The sequence below is a fragment of the Watersipora subatra genome, chromosome 2 (assembly GCF_963576615.1).
Source record: "Watersipora subatra chromosome 2, tzWatSuba1.1, whole genome shotgun sequence".
Taxonomy (NCBI): Eukaryota; Metazoa; Bryozoa; class Gymnolaemata; order Cheilostomatida; family Watersiporidae; genus Watersipora; species Watersipora subatra.
In genome coordinates this window covers 76566122-76591913 of record NC_088709.1, presented here as the reverse complement: position 1 = coordinate 76591913, position 25792 = coordinate 76566122, and the positions used below count along the sequence as shown (strand labels likewise).

General features: G+C 38.0%; 2 protein-coding genes across 6 annotated transcripts in view; one reads left to right on the top strand and one right to left on the bottom strand.

Moving 5' to 3' along the window:
* LOC137388816 (serine/threonine-protein phosphatase 6 regulatory ankyrin repeat subunit A-like) overlaps positions 1–878 on the top strand; it is a 43999-nt gene extending 43121 nt beyond the window's left edge. For 2 of the 4 annotated variants that reach the window (XM_068075267.1, XM_068075268.1), the window contains one exon: positions 242–878. In XM_068075267.1, coding sequence (XP_067931368.1) covers positions 242–333 — 92 coding nt within the window. In that variant the 3' untranslated portion in view covers positions 334–878. The remainder of the gene's footprint in view (positions 1–241) is intronic. The other 2 variants (XM_068075270.1, XM_068075269.1) reach the window with 2 other exon arrangements.
* LOC137388815 (uncharacterized) lies at positions 862–25792 on the bottom strand. Of its 2 annotated transcripts, XM_068075265.1 has the most exons (24): positions 25665–25792; positions 25308–25386; positions 24782–24938; positions 24516–24691; positions 24096–24343; positions 23535–23650; positions 23289–23396; positions 22686–22844; positions 21557–21643; positions 21075–21238; positions 20667–20817; positions 18149–18274; positions 17373–17475; positions 15894–15971; positions 8658–11369; positions 8476–8553; positions 8041–8209; positions 7628–7679; positions 7314–7484; positions 6462–6632; positions 4482–4564; positions 4203–4352; positions 3685–3830; positions 862–1081 (listed from the first exon to the last, which is right to left on the bottom strand). In XM_068075265.1, exons 3-24 carry the CDS (start codon positions 24902–24904, stop codon positions 1077–1079), a joined length of 5376 nt encoding a protein of 1791 aa, XP_067931366.1. In that variant the 5' UTR covers positions 24905–24938; positions 25308–25386; positions 25665–25792; the 3' UTR covers positions 862–1076. The 2 variants fall into 2 exon arrangements, with proteins under 2 accessions (XP_067931366.1, XP_067931367.1); XM_068075266.1 differs by lacking the exon at positions 18149–18274.

Sequence of the window (25792 nt, the reverse complement as noted above, 5' to 3'; positions counted from 1 at the left end):
CATCGAGCTGAACACTTTCTTTCGCGCACATTTGATGCATAGCTTTCAATTCTACTAGAACATTCTAACAAGCTGTATGCTGTATTCTTTCCGGCACTTAACCATCCTTAGAGCTACTGGCCTGCGAAGCTAACATATGTAGGTGTTAAGATATTCTGCTTCTTAACTGTGTGTTACAGTAACCAGTTATTTTACTTGTTTTGGCTGGAGATTGGTTTGCAGTGACTTTCATAACTTGCAGGCTTTGAGGCAGGGGATGCCAGGGTGCTTCAAGATATGAAGGAGCTCTCTGGCTCTCTCAAGTCCTGCGATTCCTCTGACCAGTATTTCTAGACAGGGGATGCCTCCGACCATTCCCAATCATTCATCGCTTCCATAGATGACTTCAGGAATTAGAAGTGTAGTATTTTTATTCACAGCTTTTTATTGTATTTACAGAACTTTGGATATGGAGATCTCTACTGAGAATTCTATAGGCAAGCCTATGTAAAAGCATTTATAACTCTCAATTCTATTTTGCTAACGTAAGATGGCTAATGATATTTTCACCTTCCAATTAATAAATCCAGCTTTTATATCAGTGCCGCATATATAGCCTTTGCTCCATTCCTATAATGCATGTTCATCACAATTCATCGCGTAGCTCTATTGCATGCTAGGTTAGCTCAATTTATATTTGTAGACATGCTGTTTTTATTCACACATAATTTGGCCTATGCAACTCTTTCAACAAATTTTGCAAAACGAGATTCGTCAGTTTGTGAATTATTTTACTGGTTCAGTAGTCATTCCAACACAGACTCCTAGGCTAGTCTGTTGAAAAAAAGAGTGACTTGCAGTGTGCATTTTGCAAAAATACACTCGCTATCTAAAACAAACTGTATTGTGATATTTCTATCAAGGCTGTCATAGAATATGCCATGCAATCTGTTGCGTGATACATAAATATACAGATTTGTACAGACATGTGAAAACATATAATGCAGTTGTGTAATTCATGTTTAATACAAAAGTCTAACAGCTATAAAAGAAAGTTTGTAAGGTATACTGTCCTTTTATTAAGCCTTTCCTCTCATTCATCCTACAACATATCATTATAAAAGTTCCATCAGTTACTGAACTCGATGTGTCAAACCTCCGCATATCAAGGTAACTTGTTACAAGATATCGCTTGTCAAAATAATCTCATAAGAAAACGCTAGAATTTAATATATTTCACTTTCCAAAACCTACTTCGTAAAATTACACATAACATTAAACAGTTCTCAGTTCTAATTTTTTTCCCAATGATCAGCATCCCAGGCCTGAATTAACTTTCCAACTGTCAGCCACATTGAACATGCCAGCATCTTACAGCAAGTATCTCAGGCTATATGGCTAAGATTAACACACAGGCTATACGGCTCAGATTAACACAGATTAGCCATAATCTGTTTCTGCATACCAATCACTATATAATTCTCCACACTTATATATGGATCTACATTGTAGCTCTATTGTGACTCAATCTATGGATTGTGTAATACCTATAAAAAAATAGTGATCACAGGTTTCTGAAAATGTTAGTTACGTTTTGCGGACATGTTTTCATTGCTTTGTAAATTAAGTATGTTTTAGCATAACGTAAACTTTTTTACAAATTTCAATGCAGTCCATTGAAAAGTGCAGAAGTTATAAAGTAAGCTAGACAACCAGGTATGATGTAAGAGTCACACAATGTTTGAACATGTCTTCACATGAATATCCAAATCTATAAGATTGGTAATCTGACTTTTGCATAATAATTAGCATATAATTGTGCATATATATACATAGATATAGTATGTATATCTATAATCTGACATAAACTGCTGTAATATAATGCTGTGCTATGTGAGAAAGATGAGGTGAGTAATTTAAAGAAAGTTAGTGTAATAAGTCGGCCTCAGTGTGCCAGCGCCGAAAGCACGGTGCAGCACACAAGGAAATGTTTCCACATTCAACACAGCAAAAAGTTGTTTCAGTGCGGCGTCGATCAGTAATATTGTTTCGGATGGCCGATTTGTTGCACACTTGGCACACGCGGAACTTGACTCTTCCTGTGATTTCAGAGACTGGGTTGTGTGATGGATAGTGATTTATAGCGCTAAGCCGAGCGACATCTGCTGCACCTAAAGAGCGAGGACGACCAACAGAATTACGGTCTGCATTTACTCCAGCTTTGTTTAGTAACTGATCAATTAATTTCTGTCTGAAGTTCAAGTGTTTAATATGTACTTGCGTTATAGAATAAATGAATAACATAAATATGCAATTTAGCTTGGAAACTCTATTGAGCTATAAATATTTGCAGACTGATTCTATATCAAGTCAATGGCGTTTTCAATTTTGTAGTTGACTCATTGTTTCCATACAAACCCAGTTTTGCACCCTGAAACTATAGGGTTTAGACTATAGAAGTCATTGGGTGCGCGCATTTCCCGGCTATCAAAAAGAAAATGCGCTCACCCTGGTTTACGAAATCTCATTCTATTACGCCTTGGAGTTGGTTCTAACCGATCGACTGTTCCTCAAACATTGCCAGAGCAATAAAATAGCGTTTCCAATATTGTCAATCATTGGTTGTTTCAATGTAAAGGTATTTTATGAAGCCCGACACCCTCGAGTCTTGACTGTATAAAAACTAAAATATAAGTAAAAAAAATTGTGGCTTAACTTACTAACATAAATCAAGTCAAGTCTAAAAAAACCTAGCATTTGTAATCCATGTTGCTTTTTATTCAGCCACGTTCTATTTGCCACTTTATTTTCCCTCACTGCGATGCTTCAAGAGACTTCAGAAGACTTCTAGTGCGAAGTTAGAGATTGGCTCAAATTTTATATTCAATATTAGAAAGTTTTCATGCTGAAAGGATCACGATGTTTTTATCGCTACATTTCGCTATTTGACGACTTGTGGCAGCCATTCGCTATTTGACGACTTATGGCAGCCATTTGCATATTGGAATTCCGCTACAGTCCAAAATTATCAGATGCTAGACTCATTTTCTTTAGATGCCAAAAATATGAAACTAGAGAAAATTTTTGAGGGAATTCTATAACATGTCTCAATTATATTTAGTATTAACTGTTGACGTAAATGCGTTCATTGTGTTCTAAGAAATGCAAGCTGTATTTTGTGTAGCGTATTATTTTAGTTTTATATTTTATTTGGTCGGAATGTAACGCAGTCAGACGTTAAAGCATTGTAATTATTTCTAACTGCTGGGGATGAAAGCTATTGCCATTTTAAGTTTACTGAATTGAGAAGCTCAATCCAAGGTGACGGGTAACATTCCAATGATTGCAAGCGATATGAAGAGAGCAATTCTGTTTCACGCGTTTTGTTGAAACTTCAGTTTGTTATGCTCATTGTTCAGGTTCTTTGCCTGAGCAATAAAGCTGAGCAAACAACAAACCTAGTCTGAGGTGTTTATTATGACCAGCTGTCTTGCTGATCACTGATCTTACAGTGGGAAATAAAATGACTATTTTTACTTCCTGCCTATTAAGACCTACACGGATTTTCATAGAGATGCAATAATATGACACGTTTAATGGTAGCCTTCTGCTGTCAATAATATCCATCTTATGAAGTTGTCCAATCCCGCCGAATATAAAAAGATTTGCCATACATATCTACATGTAGGTAGGACAGAAGCTCACCTTTGACTTTGAATTCTCTCATTAAATGACGCCGAGAGTGCGTCCAAGGAGTTGTGAAGCTCTGCGTGCTATTCACAAATGACTTTATATCATTGAGGGAGATGTTAGGGCACCCGTTCAGATTGAAACTTCTGAGACGAGGCAATCTAAAAAAATGAAAGAGCAAACATAGCAGAATGATTTCGTATCAAAGAACTATATGAATGAAGGTTAGAAAGTCTGGATGATAAACAGAGCATTTACATGTAGGGATACATACAAGGGCAATTACATGTAGGGGTACATACAAGGGCATTTACATGTAGGGGTACATACAAGGGCAATTACATGTAGGGGTACATACAAGGGCAATTACATGTAGGGGTACATACAAGGGCATTTACATGTAGGGGTACATACAAGGGCATTTACATGTAGGGGTACATACAAGGGCATTTACATGTAGTACAAGCTAAAAGACAATTACAATAGCTGTGGTGAGATCTTCCTCTGAATATACAGATGTATTTGATATTCACCCTTTGAGAGCCAAGAAATCCTTCAGACACTGGGAATCTATCCCTTCGCAGTCGTTCATCTCTATTTCTTTCAAGGATGGCAACCTCTTACTGTTACAGAGGAAGACAACTCCTGCATTGGTGATTCTGTTGCAGGCATTCATACAGAGCCTGGAATGGAAATATGCAGATATCACAGCGAGTCCTTTAAACTCTTCCTAACCTGCATGAAGAGACACTTCGCTCAATATATGTTATATATTGAGCGAATGATATATATCCGACTAGTATCTGACTTACGTGGCAAGGACAGGCAGGTGCCTCGCTATAAGCTTCAGCGAATGATCTCCGATCCCAGTGTGGCTGACATCAAGCTGCTGAAGCTACAAAATGTCAATCTATAGATATTAATAAGAATATTAATTTCACTTCAGCGTATGGCTTGGCGTATTTGGAACTTTGTGTAAAACCGAGAAAGTTTTAACGCACACAACATGGATATTCCTTCAAGATTGCTAAAAAGACTCAAACCTATGACATCCTGCTTAAAATGCTGATAGTCCAACTAACTGCGCTAGTAGGCAGCGAGGAGAAGAATAGTTGTGAAAGTAGAATAGCCATGGTCTGTGCTTTATGGCCCATAAATGCAAACAGACGAATTCATTACGGTGCATCTAGTTAACCTAATTTTATGTTCAAAAGTAATTCAACAACTAAACAACAATAAGATAAAGTAAAATCAATGAAGTGAAATTAATAAAATAACCGTAAATTACTGGGCTACATAAATATAGCGACAATAATTCATGTTTGCTATTGAACTCAGCTATTTCTCGTGTACAAGCATTACAAACTATTGTATATCGATTCATGGGAAAATTACTCCTGATTAAGATATACAGTGGACCCCGCCATACAACATTAAGATATACAGTGGACCCCGCCATACAACATTAAGATATACAGTGGACCCCGCCATACAACATTAAGATATACAGTAGACCCCGCCATACAACATTAAGATATACAGTGGACCCCGCCATACAACATTAAGATATACAGTGGACCCCGCCATACAACATTAAGATATACAGTGGACCCCGCCATACAACATTAAGATATACAGTGGACCCCGCCATACAACATTAAGATATACAGTGGACCCCGCCATACAACATTAAGATATACAGTGGACCCCGCCATACAACATTAACTCGTTCTGGTGTTGGAATGATGCAAATGGTGTAAAGATAGGTATAGGAACCCATACTAATGCAAACACCCTTCTCACCGGTGAAAAAACATCATAATTTTACATATGTACTGTATATATTAGAAATTAGTAATAAAATAGTATATTAACCTTAGTAACTATAGTTACCTATTTAGTGGTTATGATCAGCAATAAAATGTAGCATTACAATGTCGAGTACATAGTACACAGTACACAGACATATAAAACAAACTTTGAATTTAACTTAAACGAATTTAGCTTAAACTTGGACGAATTAACTAAAACTTAGCTTGAAGCTAAGTTTTAGTTTAGTTTTAGTGAACTTAACTTAACTAACTTAACTAACTAACTTTAATTTGGTCATCTTAATTCGTATTCTTAATACTTTTCTTCCTCTTTAACACCATTATCAATCTTAGTACTCATGGCTAACAAATTAAAGTTATATTGTTATATATAATGAATTAAAGTTTATCGTGAATTTTATATTAAACACTAGAATGCACAATGTATTCGATATCGTTTCACTCTCGCAAGAACAAGCCTTTACGAAACATAAAGAATGCAGAATTGAGAGAGCATCGTATCTTTTACAAGCATTATGGGAAGGATTTCGGCGAATACCATATTGGCATCTTCATGAATTTGATGTATGCAGCGCACCGACCACCAAATTTGAATTTCGAAAAACAATTTTGTTGATGTCGTATGGCGAGGAAAATGCCATGAGGGGCAGGAAAAACTTGTGTTCTACATCGTAAAACGAAAAACCAAAAGACAGGGATGCCGTAACCCGGGGATCCACTGTAGTTATTTGTTCCTCAATGACTGTGACAAAATATTAAGGCTTTTTGTTGCTGTCGTTGCTTTAAAAAGGTTACTATAGCAACATGACCTAGCTTGGAACACTCACATTAGGTACAACAGATCGCAACACTGAAAACTGGCTATTTAAAATGGCGCAAGAATCAGTGTATCAACTGATTCTTCAAGACTCCTCATCAAGTTGACCTCAAGCATATTTCCGATAAATGAGAGAAGCTCACCCCAAGAAAGGATGACAGAAGAGTATCATCTCCTCCACCTCGGTGAATCAGCGATGCAAAAACTGGATCTTTCAGCTCAGGAATTGCAGACACATTTAGGTGAGTCAAGGTTACAGGAAGGTCAGCAAGTCCAAGCTTAGACACTGCAGTTACTCCCTTCATTGATATCTCCTACATAACAAATAGCTAAATAGCTAACAATAAATCCTAACATGTATTCACACATTTACGTTAATATTGTATTAAGCGCTGCGCAATAACCTATATCTTTCTCAAAGTTTGTGTCTTTTGTGTCTGTCCAGTTATAGCTATTAAAATACTGGATTTGAAATTTTGCGTTCTGACGGATTTGAACTCACATAGATTGCAACAGCAAGTTTCTAATCCACCCGCTTTACCACTGAGCTATATAAGGTGTATTGATCAAAGATGTTATCATATACCGTATAGCGCATGCAAACGCTAAATGACTTATTTGAAACTCTATGAATGCTATTAACTCTATGAAACACATTGCTTTTTCCACGTTTTCTTGAACTTATATTTTCAGTTTTTCATATTCTCAGGTTCAATTGCTATATTTGCGGTCAAGGCCAATTCTTTTCCCGTGGATAATTGTATTATCTCCGTAGGAAGAGCCTCGACATTCTTTCTTCGTTCGGTCAGTATCGTTCTCAATTCTACCAGTATCGAGAGGTACCGGTATCGTTGCATTTAAAGTTTTGATGAATAGTTTTTGCTGAAACAGTAACCTTTTTTACACACACACGCGCACACACACACTTCTATACAAGACTTGTTATTATTAATTCAACATATTCAGGATTTTTATTTTGTATTCTCAGCCCTTACAGTGCAACTTATACAGCCTGCGATCAGTGTCCTGAGAGCCTTCGTAGAAGTGATGGCCTTGTTAAGAGTTATCACCTCGGGCTGCACCTGCACAACAGCCTCTGCTATCGACTGATCTATTGCCATCTTGGTGAGGTCGATACATGTTTGGCCTTCCTCATTGAAGCGCATCTGTAATATGGTGCATACCCGACAAATAACACAATTTCTAACAAATCAAACAAACAACGAATCATACAATAACCAACTAAACGTCAAATGGCTTTGAGAAACAAACTTGAACCACTGAAATTTTACATAGCAAAATCATTTACCTCAATGGCTACAGATGCATTGGATGGATTCCTTGCTTCAACAGAAGTGGACCTATAATCACAGTTAAACTGGCTATGTAACCATATACAAAACTTTAGTACAAAGGAAATGAGCAATGAAGGTTGGACACACTCACTTGGAGTTTAAACAACAATTACTTATATGGGTTAGAATAAAACCAGAATTTCTGATATCTCTGGAGCACTCTCTACTAAGATCAAACATGCTGCGTAGGAGTACACCATTTTAAACAACACATCGTTCAAACGGCACAAGTGCACAGTTGGTCTACAGTTCATGTACTGTAGGTAGACGACTCCTACACTCATTTTCAATTGACCTAGAGTTATCTTTACATTCGATCTCATCCGAGTTTGGAAGCCAAGACAAACAGTGGCATACAAAGACATACTCTTCCTGTTTGCTTGTGGAATCAGAAGATGATTTCTCTGGTAGGATATCCATTCCATCCATAAATTCATTGAGAATGTCATAGCTGAGGTCGTCTGCTGCGTTTTCTTCTTCTACAAATGATTCATCGCTTTCTTCTTCATCACTGCTCTTCTCTCCCTCAGAACCATCTACACAGAAAAATATCTGGAGTGTGACAAGGTGACACAAGTGATAGGTAATGTGAAGGCAGTCACATCGTGGACACAAATCTCTCTTAATAGTGAGAGTAAAACGGAGAATGATGTGCAAATGATTAATTCACAGTAGTGATGGGTGAGAGGTGACTAAAGCTGCTCAAATTTTTTATTTATTCGTGGAGGAAAGCCATAATGTAGGCTGAAGGAGCCATTTAGAGGTCTGTGATAAGGCTGATAGCGGAAAACTACCTACTTACCTTGCATGGATTCAAGATAGTTATCAAGAAGAGAACTAGCATAATCGGACATGCTGAGCATCTTTGCCTTAATGACATCTAAAAGCATTCCAAACAAGTGTAAATGGGACTGCAGCGAAATAGCTTACCAAACTTATCTTTAAAAAATTGGATACTAGCAAACAATTGCTTCAGACTCTTACCATTCCATTCTTGGTCCAAGGATTCCTCCATTTTTTGAGTAAGCTTCCTCCTTCTCCGGGATGTTCTACCGAGAGAAGGCTGGTCTACAGACTCGTCGTCACTATCATCCTTTTCTGCATCTCTCTGAGCCGTTAACTTGGCTACTCTAAGCTGGAGTTGTGTCTTCTTTTCTGTACACATCTGCTTTTTTCTGCCAGGTCCACCAAACTCTGGCTTGTCCAAACAGTTTCCACATTCACCACAGTTAGGCAGCTTGCGCACCTCTGAAGCCTCTGCTTTTATTAGATTATTATAAGATTGAGTAATTTCGGCCGAAGTTGCTTTACGTTCGATGCTCTCACTAGTTGTTGGACTTACTACCGGCAGCTTAGCTTTAAGTTCAGGCACTTGCACATTGCTGCTGTTGGCAAATGCTAAATGCAAGATCTTTTTAGCATCGATACCGGGTACTGGGTTGTCCAATGACTCCACAGAATTATCTACTTGATTTGATTTTATGAGACTGTTTGATGGATTGCTTTCTGCTGATGATTTGAACATGGAGGTACACTTTTTGTATTTGCACTTTTGTTTCATCCTTCCACGACCCCCATACTTTTTCATATCTAAACAAAACACACAAGTGCGACAGTCTTTAGCATTACATGCCTTACATGTTCCACATGCTTTCGATCGCTTATAACTTTTGTTGCCAGTAGCAGATTTGTCAGCTTTTACAAGCAGATCATCGGATAATCTAACTGTAGCCTGACTGTTCAAACATTTACTTTTTTGCTCGTCTAAATCTATGCCATAATCGTCTGTTTCATATTCGTCTTCTCTGCTATCTTGGTCTTCCATCTCATCTTCATACATCTCATCTTCATCATACATTTCATCGCCATAGGCTTCCTCATCCAGAAGATCCTCCATTAATTCTTCTTCCGAGGAATCAAAATACATGTCATCCTCACTATCTTCATCCTCCATATCATCTAAATCAGATCCATGCAACACCTCCAACGCAATAGACTTGCCGGAAGGTTTGTCATCAAGGTCTTTTTCTGGCACCTGTAGATTTTTTGCTTCATCCTGAAAATTTTCAATAATTTTTTGATCAGGTAAAGAAGCTTTTGTTTCTTTGGCAGCTACAATGCCAGTCAGCTTTATACTTGCGCTTTCTTTAGGTTTCGCTTCCTCGGTCACAGATTCTTCCGTGGCCAAAACTGCAGTGGTTGATTGGGATGATGGAACTTTCTCAAGATGTACATGAACTATCTGTTTTGGTAAGACAGCAGGAGCCTTAGTAGATTCAGGCTTTATGTCTGACACATTTTTTTTTGGTTTCACACTTGGCTTATTCATCTCTGGTGTGCTATCAGTAGAGTTCGGCTCATGAGCTTTCTGTGACTTGTCTTGGTCTATACCTTCAGTCATTATATCTGCTGAGAAAGATGTTTGACAAAAGTCTTCTTTGTCAGTAGACTTCGAACCAGTACCTTTATCTGAGACACCAGTGATAGGGGACGTATCTTTATGAGTTGAGGGCGTTGCCTGATTCGGATTCAGCAAAAGAGTGTTGACATTAGGTTTCTCATTATTACAACTCTCTGGTGTGTCAGATCTTTCTTTTTTAGGAGAGTGTAATGCAGCAATAGACAGTCGTACTACTGGTTCAGGAGAACTTGGTCGCAACACTACAGAGGTGGTCTTCCCATCAGATTGGACTTTCCCAATAGTACTATCCCTTTCAATTTCAGTGGTGCTGGCATTTGGACTCGATGTTGCTTTTTGCGAAGCAGTACATTCAGAAGCAGAACTATCTAAAACCTCCAGAGGATTTTTGTGGGTAACAGTAGAATCTGATTGGTCTTCCAATTTACTTGTTGACATCATAACAATGCGATCACCTTCAATCGAACCAGTAATCACCTTTTTGCTTGTGGATGTGCATATTGATACAGGAGTGACTGTGTTATTTGGTAAGGATGCCTTCAACAATGATACCGCCGGCTGTGAGCCACTTGGGTTAGAATTGGTATCCCTTTTGGTATCGCTAGAGTCAGCCACTTCGTTCAGAGAATCTGATAACTTCACAGATGATGAGGCACACGTTTCTTGTTGACCAAAAGAATGCTGCACTTGAGAAGCTGAGGCCTCCGTCAACTTTTTCAAGTGAGCCGTCTTGCCGTCGTTGGCCTTGACTATAGACAAAACCTTCTTTGCAGGCTTCCTGTTCTCACACTCGCGAGCAACAATAGCTTTTCCACCCAGCAAGTCACACTTCTTCAAGTCTACAGACTTTGGAAACACCATTGGTAGAGATAGCGAGATTCCACTATCATAGATTTTTACATAACGACAACCATCTTTGCAAGCATTACTGTGAAAATATGTATGACTCTCAACATCAATAGGGTAGCCGATATACATCATGCCTCCTTCATTATCAACAGCCTGAGCCTTGCATAGAAAAATCAACTTGGTCTCTACAGCCTTCCCCTTTTTCACTGCAGCAGCCGCTTTTTTCAAATAGCATTTCACACTAGCAACAACAGTGACACCTTCTAAAGGGGAGCTATTTTCAAGTTCTACGTTTCCTTTGCCAACCACATCCATATAGGATACATCTTTCCGTTTGCTTTCCTTGACAATGGACATATGTGATATTTTCTTTTTTCCTCCTTTGTTGCCAATTTCCTGGGACTCAGAATTTATAGCATCCTTATGATCTGAAACATTTTAACAAAACCACCATCCGCATGTTTGTCTAACATGAAATGAATAAATAAATTAATAGAATTTGTTACACCCAATAACAACATGAATGATACATAACAAAGTAAACCAATATGGCAGTGATCAAAACATGTGATTACACTGCCAACTACCCAAACTGTCAAACTTATGGTCATCGACTTATGGTAACCAGCTGACTATATACTCAGCAACATTTGGTTTATTTTGCTATTGACTATTTGCGATAGTCGTGTGAGATTAAATCAGAGTAATTGGACTAAAATGGAAAAGTAATTGGAAAAAGCAAAATTGAGCTAGTGATTATTAAAAATTTGCACTTTATCAAAGACTCTAACAACCTCACCGTCTTCTTGTAAACATTAACAACCCAATTATATATTGCCGGCGTGTTAGTATTTGCTGATTCAAGAAGGTGTTTGAGATGCCAAAATAAGCAGGCTTCCGATGCCAACCTTAATGGTTGATTTTGAGTAGTATTAAGCAATAGATTAGACCTTTTGAAAATATTTATTAGCAGGGATTTAGTAAACAGTCCTGGTTCTTTGCAATCGAAGAAAATCATCATAGCAATAAAAATATCACAGAACATGTTGGTACTAAATATTAGATGACAGGGTAGATGGTTTTATACGGCCAAAGATCATGATGGCCACAGAGGTAAAACCATTATGTTGTAAACATTGACATGTTTTAAACTGACTCTTACCACGTATTCACCAGAATTACCTATATTACTTCATCGTATTACCGGTAGTAACAACTTTATCTTTACTTTTATCTTTATCTTTTTGTTTTGTCTTATTCAACAATGTGATTTTTATTTGATGAATGTTCACAGTTGAAGCGACATAAAGTGTGCACAATTTGATGATTGAAAAGAATTTGAATATTTTAAAGCGCAAACACTTGCATTGCTGACTATGAACCTCTTAAAGCAGACCTTTTGGTGATCATCAATTCTTTTTTCCAAACGGTGAGCGTATCCACTAAAGCATTTACTCTGTCTTGTTTTTATGCGACAGTTCTCGCCACGTAAAACTACTATCTTAATTTACGTTCACTTTATAGCCTCATATACTAAGATAATTCAACTAGCGCCTATAACAGCATTTGATAATTATTCCTAATGTTAGTTTATTCTAAGACAGCTGCTCCATTTATTTAATTTTTAACCATAGCCTCCAGTAGCGTACTGAGATAATACAACTGACACCGTGGCAATTATAATTAGTTTTCGACATCAATTCAACTACCCTAGGACACTTATGTATTCGCGGCATCTAACTTTCGCATTTTCACGGCAACAGTCTCTCGCGAAAATTTCATGAGCGAAACTAAACTATCATAACGAACGAGCGAAAACGCGAAAATAAATGGCTTTCTTCATTGATATTCACAATAAAATCGTCATATTAGAAATGCAGGCAATTTTCGTGTGTGGTTGGCTCATTGGGCAAGTTTTGCTAAACTCATTATAGCTAATACACCGACTGAGCAGCTTGGCAAAACAAATTAAGATAATAATAAGTTTTTTTTAGAAAAGCCTAGACAAATGAAGAAGATGATGATATTAGTTTAGTCATTGAATTTGTAACTGATGAGGATGGCAGTCTGGTAGAGAAAGTAATAAAATTGAATAATAATTGTTGTGGTGATGAATTTTATTACCAACCAAAAGCAATAACAACCCAGGGCCATGGCCACCGCGGCACTGCGTGCTATAAATACTTGAATTCTAATATTGGTACACACCAGTCACTGCGGCAGGGACCTAGACGTCATTGATAGTCCAGGAGACAAACTGCAGCAAGCGATCAAATTGCATTATTGATCTCGCCTACACATTTCTACCTGCGGTTAACAAATACAAACTACCGTACTTTTCGGACGATTAGCTGCTACTTTTTTCTGATTTGAGCTATGCGGCTTATATTTAGGCCTACAAGGGTGCGGCTAATCACTGTGGCTTATTCTTTCACCGATAGGGCGCACTAACGGGAATTTTCAATTAGTGCACTTCTAGCTGTGAAAGAAAATGCGAAACAATGCCTCACGGTACTGTCCCGTTAGGCACTAAGTTAAAAAGCGTCGGATAATACGAAACTGCGCCGTTCTGCACTGTTCCGTTTTAAATGGCAAGCTGCTGCCACGTTAAAAAGCACAGTCCTTAGTTCTGCGGCCTATAGTAAGGTGCGGCTTATGTATTGTTTTATTATCGTTTTTGGAAAATAAAGCACATGCAGCTTAGATAGAGGTGCGGTTTATAGTCCAAACAGTACGGTAGTCCCAAATTGAAAAATATTTCGTACCAGTGAACTGGACCTGAGGAATCTAATGTTTGTTCCACTGCATTTATTTTCACATCACTATATTTTCGCACTCATCAGAGCTGCGAAATTAAGTTCCAGCGAAATTTTACTCTGTACGCTACTCACGAAACTAAATACTAGCGAAATATAAGTGTCCTAGGGTACAGCTGTAGTTAGTAGATCAATATGGCTACTGCTAGTTCATAAGATGCTATTACCTTTATAATAGAGTAACTTTATAATAGAACCTGATGCTAGGAATAACCATAACCAATTCTATTTGAATGGATATAGTACATTGAAATGAAAAAAACATTACATTTGGCCTTGACCATTGATGAATGAAGCTGACAAATTAGAGTTCTAATGATAAGCATCATGTCAAGTATAGCATGACTAGCTATTGTCAACTTATCAACAGTAGCATCATGTCAAGTATAGCATGACTAGCTATTGTCAACTTACTAACAATAGCATCATGTCAAGTATAGCATGACTAGTTGTCAACTTATCAACAGTAACATCATGTCAAGTATAGCATGACTAGCTATTATCAACTTGTTAACAGTAGCATCATGTCAAGTATAGCATGACTAGCTATTATCAACTTATCAACAGTAGCATCATGTCAAGTATAGCATGACTAGCTATTATCAACTTGTTAACAGTAGCATCATGTCAAGAATAGCATGACTAGCTATTGTTAATTTATTAACAGTAGCATCATGTCAAGTATAGCATGACTAGCTATTGTCAACTTATCAACAGTAGCATCATGTCAAGTATAGCATGACTAGCTATTGTCAACTTATCAACAGTAGCATCATGTCAAGCATAGCATGAATAGCTATTGTTAACTTATCAACAGTAACATCATGTCAAGTATAGCATGACTAGCTATTGTCAACTTATCAACAGTAGCATCATGTCAAGTATAGCATGACTAGCTATTGTCAACTTATCAACAGTAGCATCATGTCAAGCATAGCATGAATAGCTATTGTTAACTTATCAACAGTAGCATCATGTCAAGTATAGCATGACTAGCTATTGTCAACTTATCAACAGTAGCATCATGTCAAGTATAGCATGACTAGCTATTATCAACTTATCAACAGTAGCATCATGTCAAGTATAGCATGACTAGCTATTATCAACTTATCAACAGTAGCATCATGTCAAGTATAGCATGACTAGCTATTATCAACTTGTTAACAGTAGCATCATGTCAAGTATAGCATGACTAGCTATTATCAACTTATCAACAGTAGCATCATGCCAAGTATAGCATGACTAGCTATTATCAACTTGTTAACAGTAGCATCATGTCAAGAATAGCATGACTAGCTATTGTTAACTTATTAACAGTAGCATCATGTCAAGTATAGCATGACTAGCTATTATCAACTTATCAACAGTAGCATCATGTCAAGTATAGCATGACTAGCTATTATCAACTTGTTAACAGTAGCATCATGTCAAGTATAGCATGACTAGCTATTATCAACTTATCAACAGTAGCATCATGTCAAGTATAGCGTGACTAGCTATTATCAACTTGTTAACAGTAGCATCATGTCAAGAATAGCATGACTAGCTATTGTTAACTTATTAACAGTAGCATCATGTCAAGTATAGCATGACTAGCTATTGTTAACTTATTAACAGTGAGCCTGTAAATAGTAATGCACAAAAAGTAATATTGTGTTCATGGAAATTTTTAGGGTCCATCAGAAAATCTCGAATCAGCTAAAAGGGGTAACTGCTCAACCATGCCACATGCCAACAAACAAATAGTACTCATTAGCAAAATGCTTGTATGCATTATAGCACAAAACTTGAATAAAACTTTGTAGTTTGCCCAGCATCCAGGTGTTCTAGAATGCAAATTTTATGTCGCTGAAGCGTTCCATGTTGTTAACTAGCTTCGCATTTACAGAAAAAACTTGAGAGCATTTGCAGCATATCAGGATTGATATCATCAATAAGTTTATCTTTCAATGTTTAACTACTTGACACGGACATGAATGGAGACAAACCCGACAAGGGTATCAAAATTGGCAACATCCAAAAATACTATGACAGTGGACCCTCTGGCTCCAAAACTTGCTGCTGCCTCTACTACAGAATAGCTGCCTCTACTACAGAATAGCTGCCTCTACTACAGAATACTCTATATTCACTTACTTCCTCCAAATTCAGTCAATGAGCTGACATCTGATGATGAGTTGCCGAAAAAGTCTGTCAATGTTTTCTGCTTTTTACCTGAAGAAAGCAGCAGAGCGCCCGAGTTATTGTAAAAACAAGGATGTGAGGTGACCAATGAATCGCTTGTATAACAACATTTTACCATATATGCTGTATAAGGGATATACAAACTGATTTTAATCAGCAGCCTCAAGTACAGTACATATAGTTGACTATATACGATGCTTGGGGCACGCATAGACATATATACACACCCATTAAAAGTATGATATAGCTGAGATAGATACAATAATCAAAGGGTATATAAAACTGACAATACATATAGTCACTTGAGTGTATACATGGACTGTATACACTCAACTGACTATATTCACTTGAGTGTATACAGTGAATCATATAATCATATGTATATACCGTAATTAAGAAAACACAATAATACGAACATATTGGTTGAAATCAGGGTGTACGCTGCAATTGCACACGAACAATTGACAATACTCAATGACACATACAGTACATGTCTAGGCAGTAGTTCAGGTCCATAGCAAAATTGCAGACATATACAAAAATCTGTGTGATATACAGCGATTACAGACATGCAGAAGTCGACTACCTTAACAGCTCGACTCGCATGTATGATCACATTTACATAGTAGACATATTCGACACAAATATGTAAAATTTGATTAAATATCTATTCTGGCATACCAAGTAGTTTCTAGCAAAACAAAGTTTCTATAAGTGACAATATAAACCTTTGTATCGATTATCATTTCATTAATTTAGTTTCCATCATATAATTTAGTTCTTTACATTTTCACATAAAAAATTGTTTCAATCTATATATTTCTCAAAGTATGTCCGTGTGTATGTCGTATGTCTGTCTGCATTCCGGCTATAGCTATTATTAGAATAACTGCAGCTAGACAACAATGCTGACGCAATGTCATGGAGTACGTCATTAGAAGCCTAGCAGCTTACTGCAATTTTCCATTGGCAATGTGCCAAGCTAACAGCTTGAAAGTTACAGTTGTTTGACAAAGTTTTAAAATCTTTACAGTTGTTTTCATTTTTTTCTCAATTTATTTCAACTACACGACACACTTCTCTCATGATATGTACTTTGCAAGTTAGAATGGCAAATGTTGTTATATGTTAAATACAAATCAATTTTCTGTCCAAAGACTTTCCTATTACCCGGGCAACGCCGGGTGGCACAGCTAGTGGTATATTTGTATATACAATTAAGTTTTATGTGCTATGGAACAAATTAAATGAAATATAATGTGTTCCTAAAATAATTTGCTCCTCAACATACAATAGTATTGACATACAAAAGTATTGAAATACTATTCTATGTACATTAGTATTTCAATACTATTGTACATAAAATAGTACAATACTAAAACTGTATATACAATAGCTCAAGTGCTGAACTGAGACATGAAGCAAACATACCGCTAGAGCTTGTAGGTTCCCTTGATGACGCATCAGCTGCCCTTTTTTTGGCATGAGATGAAGAGAGGAGATCTTTGACAGGTGAACGTGGTTCCTTTTTCACCTACATTAATGAGAAATGTTGGTTATACTTCGCACACTAGCACATTTGTAGACAGTTAAGTAAAGCAACATTTTACAAAATATTTTGGATCGACGAACTGCAAGCTGCTTCACTGATTGAATAGTGCACTAATAGAGCTATACAATAATAGAGCTATACGATAACAGAGCTATACATTAATAGTAATAGAGTGTGTAGACTAATAGAGCTATACTCTAATAGGGCTGTACACTAATACAGCTATATACTATTCAAGCTGTACATTTGTCCATCGATAGTTTGTACATTAATAGAGTTACACAATAATTGTACTATACATTAATAGAGCTATACACTAATAGAGCAGTATATTGTTAATACTAATAAAATTAATAGTATGTACACCGATTGAGCTATACTTTGTGAGGGTAACGGACTAACAAAGTAGTGCCCTAATAGCATGTACACACTAAAAACAACATACAGAAATTGAGTTGTACACAAATGTAGAGTATGTACCGAGACATATTAACAGACTAATAAAATGTGTACATTTACAGACTTTTGAAGCGGTGCATCATGGAGTAGGTAATACAATGTGTACATTAATAGAAATTGTATTAATTACTAGCATTCCGTTTTACTCCACCTTCTAGGCTGGTCACTTTATAACTATATAACATTCCAAGTTTACCTGAACATCGGCAGCTGTTAGTCGAGATTGCTTATCTGATGATGCAGAACTGGCAACAGCAGAGCAAACGCTTGGCAACTTCCTCTGTTTATGCTCAAGACGACTCTTGTTTTTTTCATCTATATACTACATAATGAGTCATATTTATAGATCTAGTAAGTTTCATCTATATACTAGAGATGCCCCGATTCTAATTTCACCAGCCGATTCAGATACCGATTCTTATTGAAAAATAATCCGATTCAGATCTTTTGTGTTGCATCGATGATTGTTAATTTTATTATGCAAATATAAATATAATGCAAAGAAAATATAAATATTAATGTATTTATTTGTATTGATGGAAAATAGATATACATGTATATATATTCACATACAGACGGTCCCCTACTTACGAAAGAGATACGTTCCGAACAATTTTTCGTAAGGTGTTATTTGTTCGTAAGTTGCTTCAGTGCTATATTTGGTATTATAATTTATGTTCAAGGCCTATATAAGTATATTGAAGGTTTATATAAGTATGTTTAAGGCTTGTATAAGTAACCTGTAAATTGGTTTGTACTGAAAAAAATAATTAATAAAATGGAGAGAATACTGTGGTGGACGCCGGGCCATGACACTGCACTTTTTATTTATTGTATGTGTTGTCCTTTTTTATTATATTGTTGTTTTAATCGTTATCCTATCCCTTATCATTTTTGTCTTTTTTGTATGTGTTTTTCTTTTATTATATCGTTGTTTCACTCGTTATGCTATTGTTATATCTGATATCCCGTCATAACACTATCACTTATCATCACTTATATTGTTGTCATACCAACGCACTAGTGGTCCTATTTATTCACTTTGTTAGCCGGTGTTCTTACTGTTTGCCGTTAGCCGGAACGGTTGATATTATTGTATATAAAGGAGCGCGCTCATTTAGTTGAGCAGAGCAGATAGCCGTACGCTCCTCGGCTAGTGACATTTCCTTCGCTAATAAAAAGCTGAATGAAACTACATGCACTCTCTTCTCTTTATTTATTAGTCTAGATCGTGCCAAATAAAGGCCGGCAAATTCCTTTACAATACGTACAGTAAAAATAAAAAAGTTCTTTGCGCACTGGAGATACGTTCACGCACTTATGCACTGCAGCAAACTGGGCAGAGGAAAGTGGATGCTGGGTGGTGCTTCTGAGTAGTGCCTCTTTCTGCCGCTAATACGTCGGTAATACCATCGGTATTAGCGGCGGACATACGCGCAGACCTGTTCGTATGTACCGTTGTTCGTAACTCAAATGTTCGTAAGTAGGGGACCGTCTGTACTGACATACCGTGCATCTAGTAACAAAACAATCCATGTTTCTTGAAATCTGTTATTAATAATGGTAATTACTGTTAGTGGTACAGCTTTCTCTGTGATAACGAAGTCTCTGTTCTACTGCTGAACAAACTGCTGCGCCTGTACAAGTTTAGAGCAGATAAATCTTTCTTTTAATTACCGTTAGTGATTCAATTCTCTCAGTGAGACGTCTTTATCTCCTATCACTATCAATGTAGCCGGTCACACTGAAGAAGGACTCACTTGCCACAGATGGTGGAGGACAGGCTAAATACCGATAAGCCAATGAGGTTATTTGAGGCGATACAAGCGATACATCAGATCGTCAGGATCAAGAGAAAGAGATAGATAACTTAATGCATCGACTGCTCAAATTACTTTGGTAATGCTAGTAAATAGAAACATTACATCGGATTCTTGTTTCTCATTATGGTTCTCTTGTTTGTGATTGGCTGCAATAAATCATATCGCTATAATTGGGAAATACCGCACTTTGATTACGTCCTGACTAAAGCCAAAATATTCCTCAGCTGTGTGGATGTTTATTAGGCTATAGACAGGAAATAGATTGTGTGACAGGCCCGGAATTTATTAGGTAAAAGTAAGGAACTTCCAGCTGATGATTTTTTTTTATTAGTGTAGCAGGCTAAAATACAGTTTTTTGCTAAATAGTTGATCTGTAAAAAGTATCTGAAGTTTCCGATTTTTTACGAAAAGATCGGCCAATACCATTCAGATTCAGATACTTAACAACCATATCGGTACTGATTCCGATATTAAAATCGGGACAACTCCACTATATACTACATAATGAGTCATATTTATAAATCTAGTAATAGTTTCATCTACTGTATATACTACATAATGAGTCATATTTATAGATCTAGTAATAGTTTCATCTATATAATACACAATGAGTCATATTTATAGATCTAGTAATAGTTTCATCTATATAATACACAATGAGTCATATTTATAGATCTAGTAATAGTTTAATCTACAATGTATATACTTACTACGTAATGAGTCATATTTATAGATCTAGTAATAGTTTCATCTACTGTATATACTACATAACGAGTCATATTTATAAATCTAGTTTTAAAAATTGTGGAATGAGCTGAAACTAAAATTTAAGCAATTATGAACAGATATGCTGATGAACTTACAGGTAAATAAATAATGCCATATACTTACTTTTATGCACTTACGATGAATACAGCATTGCTTCATATTGCCTAAGCCTCCAAATTTTTTCATGTCCCGGCAATAGTGGCACCTCCCACAATCCTTCTTTAACAAGCAGCCTTTACAGTTCCGGCACCTTGACCTTCTCTTTGCCCGTACACTGTGAAGTGACGATTATTGTAAAATTACTGCACTGCGCACTATGGATCACTGAACTGTCACCAATTAAATATATCTACTTCAGCTTATGAGTGCTGTTAAGGATACTGATATTTCTCAACTCTACTAATCTGCTCATCTTGAAAGCTCATCACAACTATTTGCAAGCAGACCAACAGCTTTTGGTACTCAACAAGTTGATCCTTGAATGTAACATTAAACATAAGACGCATAGGTGATGGAACAGAAGACACCTACAGAGGAACGGTGTAGGGTTTTCTATGTTTGACATGCATTCTGACTGGTATTTCAATCTCATCTTCCTCTTCCTCAGATGAACTCTTGAAAGGCTCAGAAGTATCACTAGCTTTCGAAGAATCAAGGGTAGGCTTTGAAAACTTCCAGCGACTCTTATATTCTTGCTGCAAGACATATGCTGAAGGTTGTTGCATATGAGGGCTGAGAGAAGACTTCAATGGCAAATGTAAACAAAAAAGCAAGAAGCAGACTCGAATTTGTTACTATATTTGATACAGTTTGGCGAGCAGCAAAAACAAGTGTAAGCAGGTACCTTACAGTGACTGAAACACGCAACCCCAAATGTTAGATACATGGCTGACAGAAACAATCGATATAATAAACAAACTATACATGTAACATGTACAATTCAGAAAGAGGAACCTAGAACACAATTACAGTGTGTAAAAAGTGACCATGAGTAAGGAGTGCGGAAAACCTACCAATACTGATGCCTTCCATTGGAGCAATGAGCGCCGACGAGGTGCATGAGGCTTGCTACCATCATCTTTATGCTTAGCTAGCGCCACCTGCAGAATGAATGTCATTAGAAGGACGAGGATGGCCTAACACAAGGTAGGAAGCACTAGATGGGAGGGTTGACACAGGCTGGAGGGTTGACATCAGACGGGAGAGTTGACACCAGACGGGAGGGTTGACCCCGACGGCAGGGTTGGCACTAGACGGGAGGGTAGACACCAGATCGGAGAGTTGACACTAGGCGAGAGGGTTGACACTAGATGGGAGGCTTGACACTAGACGGGAGGGTTGACACTAGATGGAAGGGTTGACACTAGACGGGAGGGTTGACACCAGTCGGGAGGGTTGACACTAGTTGGAAGGGTTGACACTAGTTGGAAGGGTTGACACTAGGCGGGAGGATTGACACTAGGCGAGAGGATTGACACTAGACGGGAGGCTTAACACTAGACGGGAGGGATGACACTAGATGGAAGGGTTGACACCAGACGAGAGGGTTGACACTAGGCGGGAGGCTTGACACTAGATGGAAGGCTTGACACTAGATGGGAGGGATGACACTAGATGGAAGGGTTGACACCAGACGGGAGGGTTGATACTAAACGAGAGGGTTGACTCCAGACGGGAGGCTTGACACTAGGCGGGAGGGTGAACACTAGATGGGAACGTTGACACTAGACGGGAGGGTTGACACTAGATGGAAGGATTGACACTAGATGGGAGGGATGACACTAGACTTGGGGTTGACACTAAACAGAAGGGATGACACTAGACGGAAGGCTTGAAACTAGACGGTAGGCTTGACACTAGGCAGGAGGGTTGACACTAGATGAGAGGGTTGATACTAGACGGGAGGCTTGACACTAGACGGGAGGGTGATACTAGGCGGGAGGGTTGACACTAGACGGGAGGCTTGGCACTAGATGGGAGGGTTGAAACTAGATGGGAGGGTTGACACCAGACGGGAGGCTTGACACCAGACGGGAGGCTTGACACTAGATGGGAGGCTTGACACTAGATGGGAGGCTTGACACTAGACAAGAGGGATTACACTAAACAGCCAAAACGAGAAAACAATAAAACGATACCAACCATCATGGAGTCTAGAAGTTTCTGTTTTTTGTTTCCATCATCAGGGTAGGTGTCGGCATCCTGATTTGGAAGCCATTCCCTCAGGTTTTTTAAGCCTGCCAACTCATACTGAGAAAGGATGGGATTGGCCTCTATGATGTCACACATCTCATGCACAGGCTAAACAAGAACAGACAGCACGTTATGAAGCCAGAATAGATTGTCAAAACTAGCGAGTAGTATGTATCACAGGTTACGGAGGATGGCATGTGCCGCAGGCTACAGAGAATGTTATGTACCACAAACAGCACTGAATGGATTGCAATGCAAGCTACATTGGATGGTACGCAACACAAAATAATCAAGCAGATATGAACTACTGGTTATAATAGGCAGTATTCATCACAGGATACATAAAATATTATATGCTACAGGATACAGTGGATGGTATTTACCGCAGACTACACTGAATGCTATAATGCTCTAAATCCTTTGTACCACAGATTACACTAAATGCTATGTAGCACAAGCTACATGGAATGCTATGTACCAGGGGCTATAGTAGATGGTATGCATCCCTAGCAGAGCTGATCAGATTGAATACTAAAGAAAGAAGGCTATTACCTGGTTGGCGGAAGACATGAATGAAGATCCTGTGAGTGCAATATTGTAATGGTCATATACGTACCACTGCATCTCATGGAAGTATGGGTATCTGTTGGGGGCAGGCACCTGCAGAAATATATCCCTAGTTACTATTAGCAAATACAGTATTTCAACTTGCGCTAGTAAGCATAATGCATTGCTGGTCACAGCCGATATACCGTAGCAAACCTATTGTATCTTCAGCAGATATGGTTAGACACCTACCCTTAGTTTTTCTTCGATAGCCATAACTCGGAGTTGAAGGCCCACATTGAGAGAGTGTAAAAAGTTTCCTCCAAATACAAGAGAGTCAACAGGAGTGTATACAGCATGAATCCAGCCTACAGAAATTATCCTTGTCACTAATATCGATATAACCTCTACTGCGCAAGCTACACTATTAATAGACACTACAATGATACGCTTTGTTCCGAGGTCTACAGTAAAATAATATGAGATGAATGACTAATGAAGTTTTTGTACATTGAACAAGGACATTGCCGCATGCTAGAAAAACATCTCATCACAGACTAAGAGTTGTACTCTCATGAATTTCTGCTGGAGTTATCAGAACAATGTTTATAGTTCGTAACTATGATAGTTTTGAAATCTTTAACTTGCTGTACTGAATTCTTACTATTTTCATGTTAAGCCAAATCATATATATATAAAACTTAACATTACACATAACTTCAAACATAAATTCAGATACTATCGAACGTTTAACTGTAGTTGAGTGAATGAATCACTGATAATCTGCCATTGGAGGATGAAGAATCTATGTACCGGTGGGAATAAAAAAAGTGTTTCCTTCCTGCAAGGTGACTCTCTGACAGCCAGAGCATGTGTCCCCAAGGAAGACATTCTCTTGCTTTCCGGAAGTGCTCCACTCCATGAACTTTTCTAGATTCTCTTCTGTAGGCGGGATGAGCCAGAAAACCTTCCTTCCGCGCAGGATGTGGTACCAGACTGATGTGCCTCCTAGATCTATATGGAAGTCAGTGTAACAGCCAGCCACACTCATCAGGCAGTATCTGAATAAGACCAAGAACCGTAGGATCACAAGGTATTGAGAGAGGGGGAGGTAACAACCCTAAGGTAGCGAGTAGGCAGATGTAGTACCAGATGCTAGGAGTTAGTATGATTAGTGAGTCTGATAACTATAAGCATATCTATCAACAAACATATCTACTAACAAACACTCACTTGAACACCTTGGGAAAGGTCAGCTCCTCTTCTTTGGCAACCTGTGCAAGGTCAACATAGACCATGTCGAGAGGCCAGGCCTTTTGGGCCCAGTCGAGTTCTCTGACAACAGTGGGTGAGGTGACCAGAGGATCCATTGAAGTGGCTGAAAACTCGAGGCTTATTACGTTCCATGTCTGAAATGAGTTGAGAAACATCTTGTGCGTGAGACTAGTAACTCGACAAGTTTATATTTGGTAACTGATTGAAATGCTAAAGATTCCTACCTTTTGGCGGTGTGTTTTAGGGGTATTGTAGTAATTCACCCACTCAGCCATGGTCATCGTGCTTGTCGCCTGGGTAAGTGCGTCAATAACCTGCACAACTCGCTCAGTTCCAACATGCTTCATCACATCCTTGACTGTGAAGTAGTTCTCTGGCACCCTATAGATAAATGGTCAACTGGAGATGACACGCGTCTAGACACTTGCAAACTAACACTCGATCAGATCAAGACATAAATACATGAGACAAATTTCAAAGTGTTTAGTAGTTAACATTTAGAATTTGCTGCCCATCTCCTTGCAAAGACGCTACCTAGAAAATACTTCGTGCCATTTACAGCTCAATTTTGGTGGTTTTTGTATAACAGAAAGCTAACTCCCGGCTCAATATGATCAGCTGCCTTCGATAGCATGACGATTACATATGAATAAATCTTGATATTTTAACAATGGTATTTTTACAATACTGAAAAAGCAGTCACATGGGTATATTGAGAAATTAGGTGATTAATATTAAGAAAAAACTCACCTAAGGCCAAGGCCATCGCTAATCTTGACCAGGATAGGCTTTTTGAATCCATTCGTCTGTAAGTTCTCGTATGTAACAACTAGAAAAAGAAGTGCTATGGAGTGACCTTGCATTCAGATTAACACATAAGACTCATACCAAGGGAGCACCCCGAGTTACTAGCTAGTACAAAGTCCACTATATAAATGTTCAATACAAAGTAAACTATATTAATGTTTAGCATAGAGTACCCCACGTTTAGACATTCAGTACAAAGCACAATATTTAGATATTTAATACAGAGTACGCTATCGAGACGTTTTATATGGAGCACAATGTATACTCAGCATATATGCTGCAAACTGGAAGTTGTCTCACCTTTCCCGGGTGACTTAATGATATCTCGTGTGTCATTAAAAATCTTAGGAGAAAGCTTTTCTTCAATGCTGTAGGTCCTCCTGCCTTCTATCAAATCATCGATGTCATCTTGGGACTCATTGAGAGTC

Excerpts from the sequence above, each read along its gene's own strand:
- LOC137388815 (XM_068075265.1), bottom strand. The coding sequence starts at position 24,904 with ATGAAGCATGTTGGAACTGAGCGAGTTGTGCAGGTTATTGACGCACTT. Across the intron at positions 7,680-8,040 it reads TCCACAAGCAAACAGGAAGA|GTCCACTTCTGTTGAAGCAA; the intron begins GTATGTCTTTGT and ends CTGTGATTATAG. Across the intron at positions 3,831-4,202 it reads GATTTCTTGGCTCTCAAAGG|ATTGCCTCGTCTCAGAAGTT; the intron begins GTGAATATCAAA and ends TCATTTTTTTAG.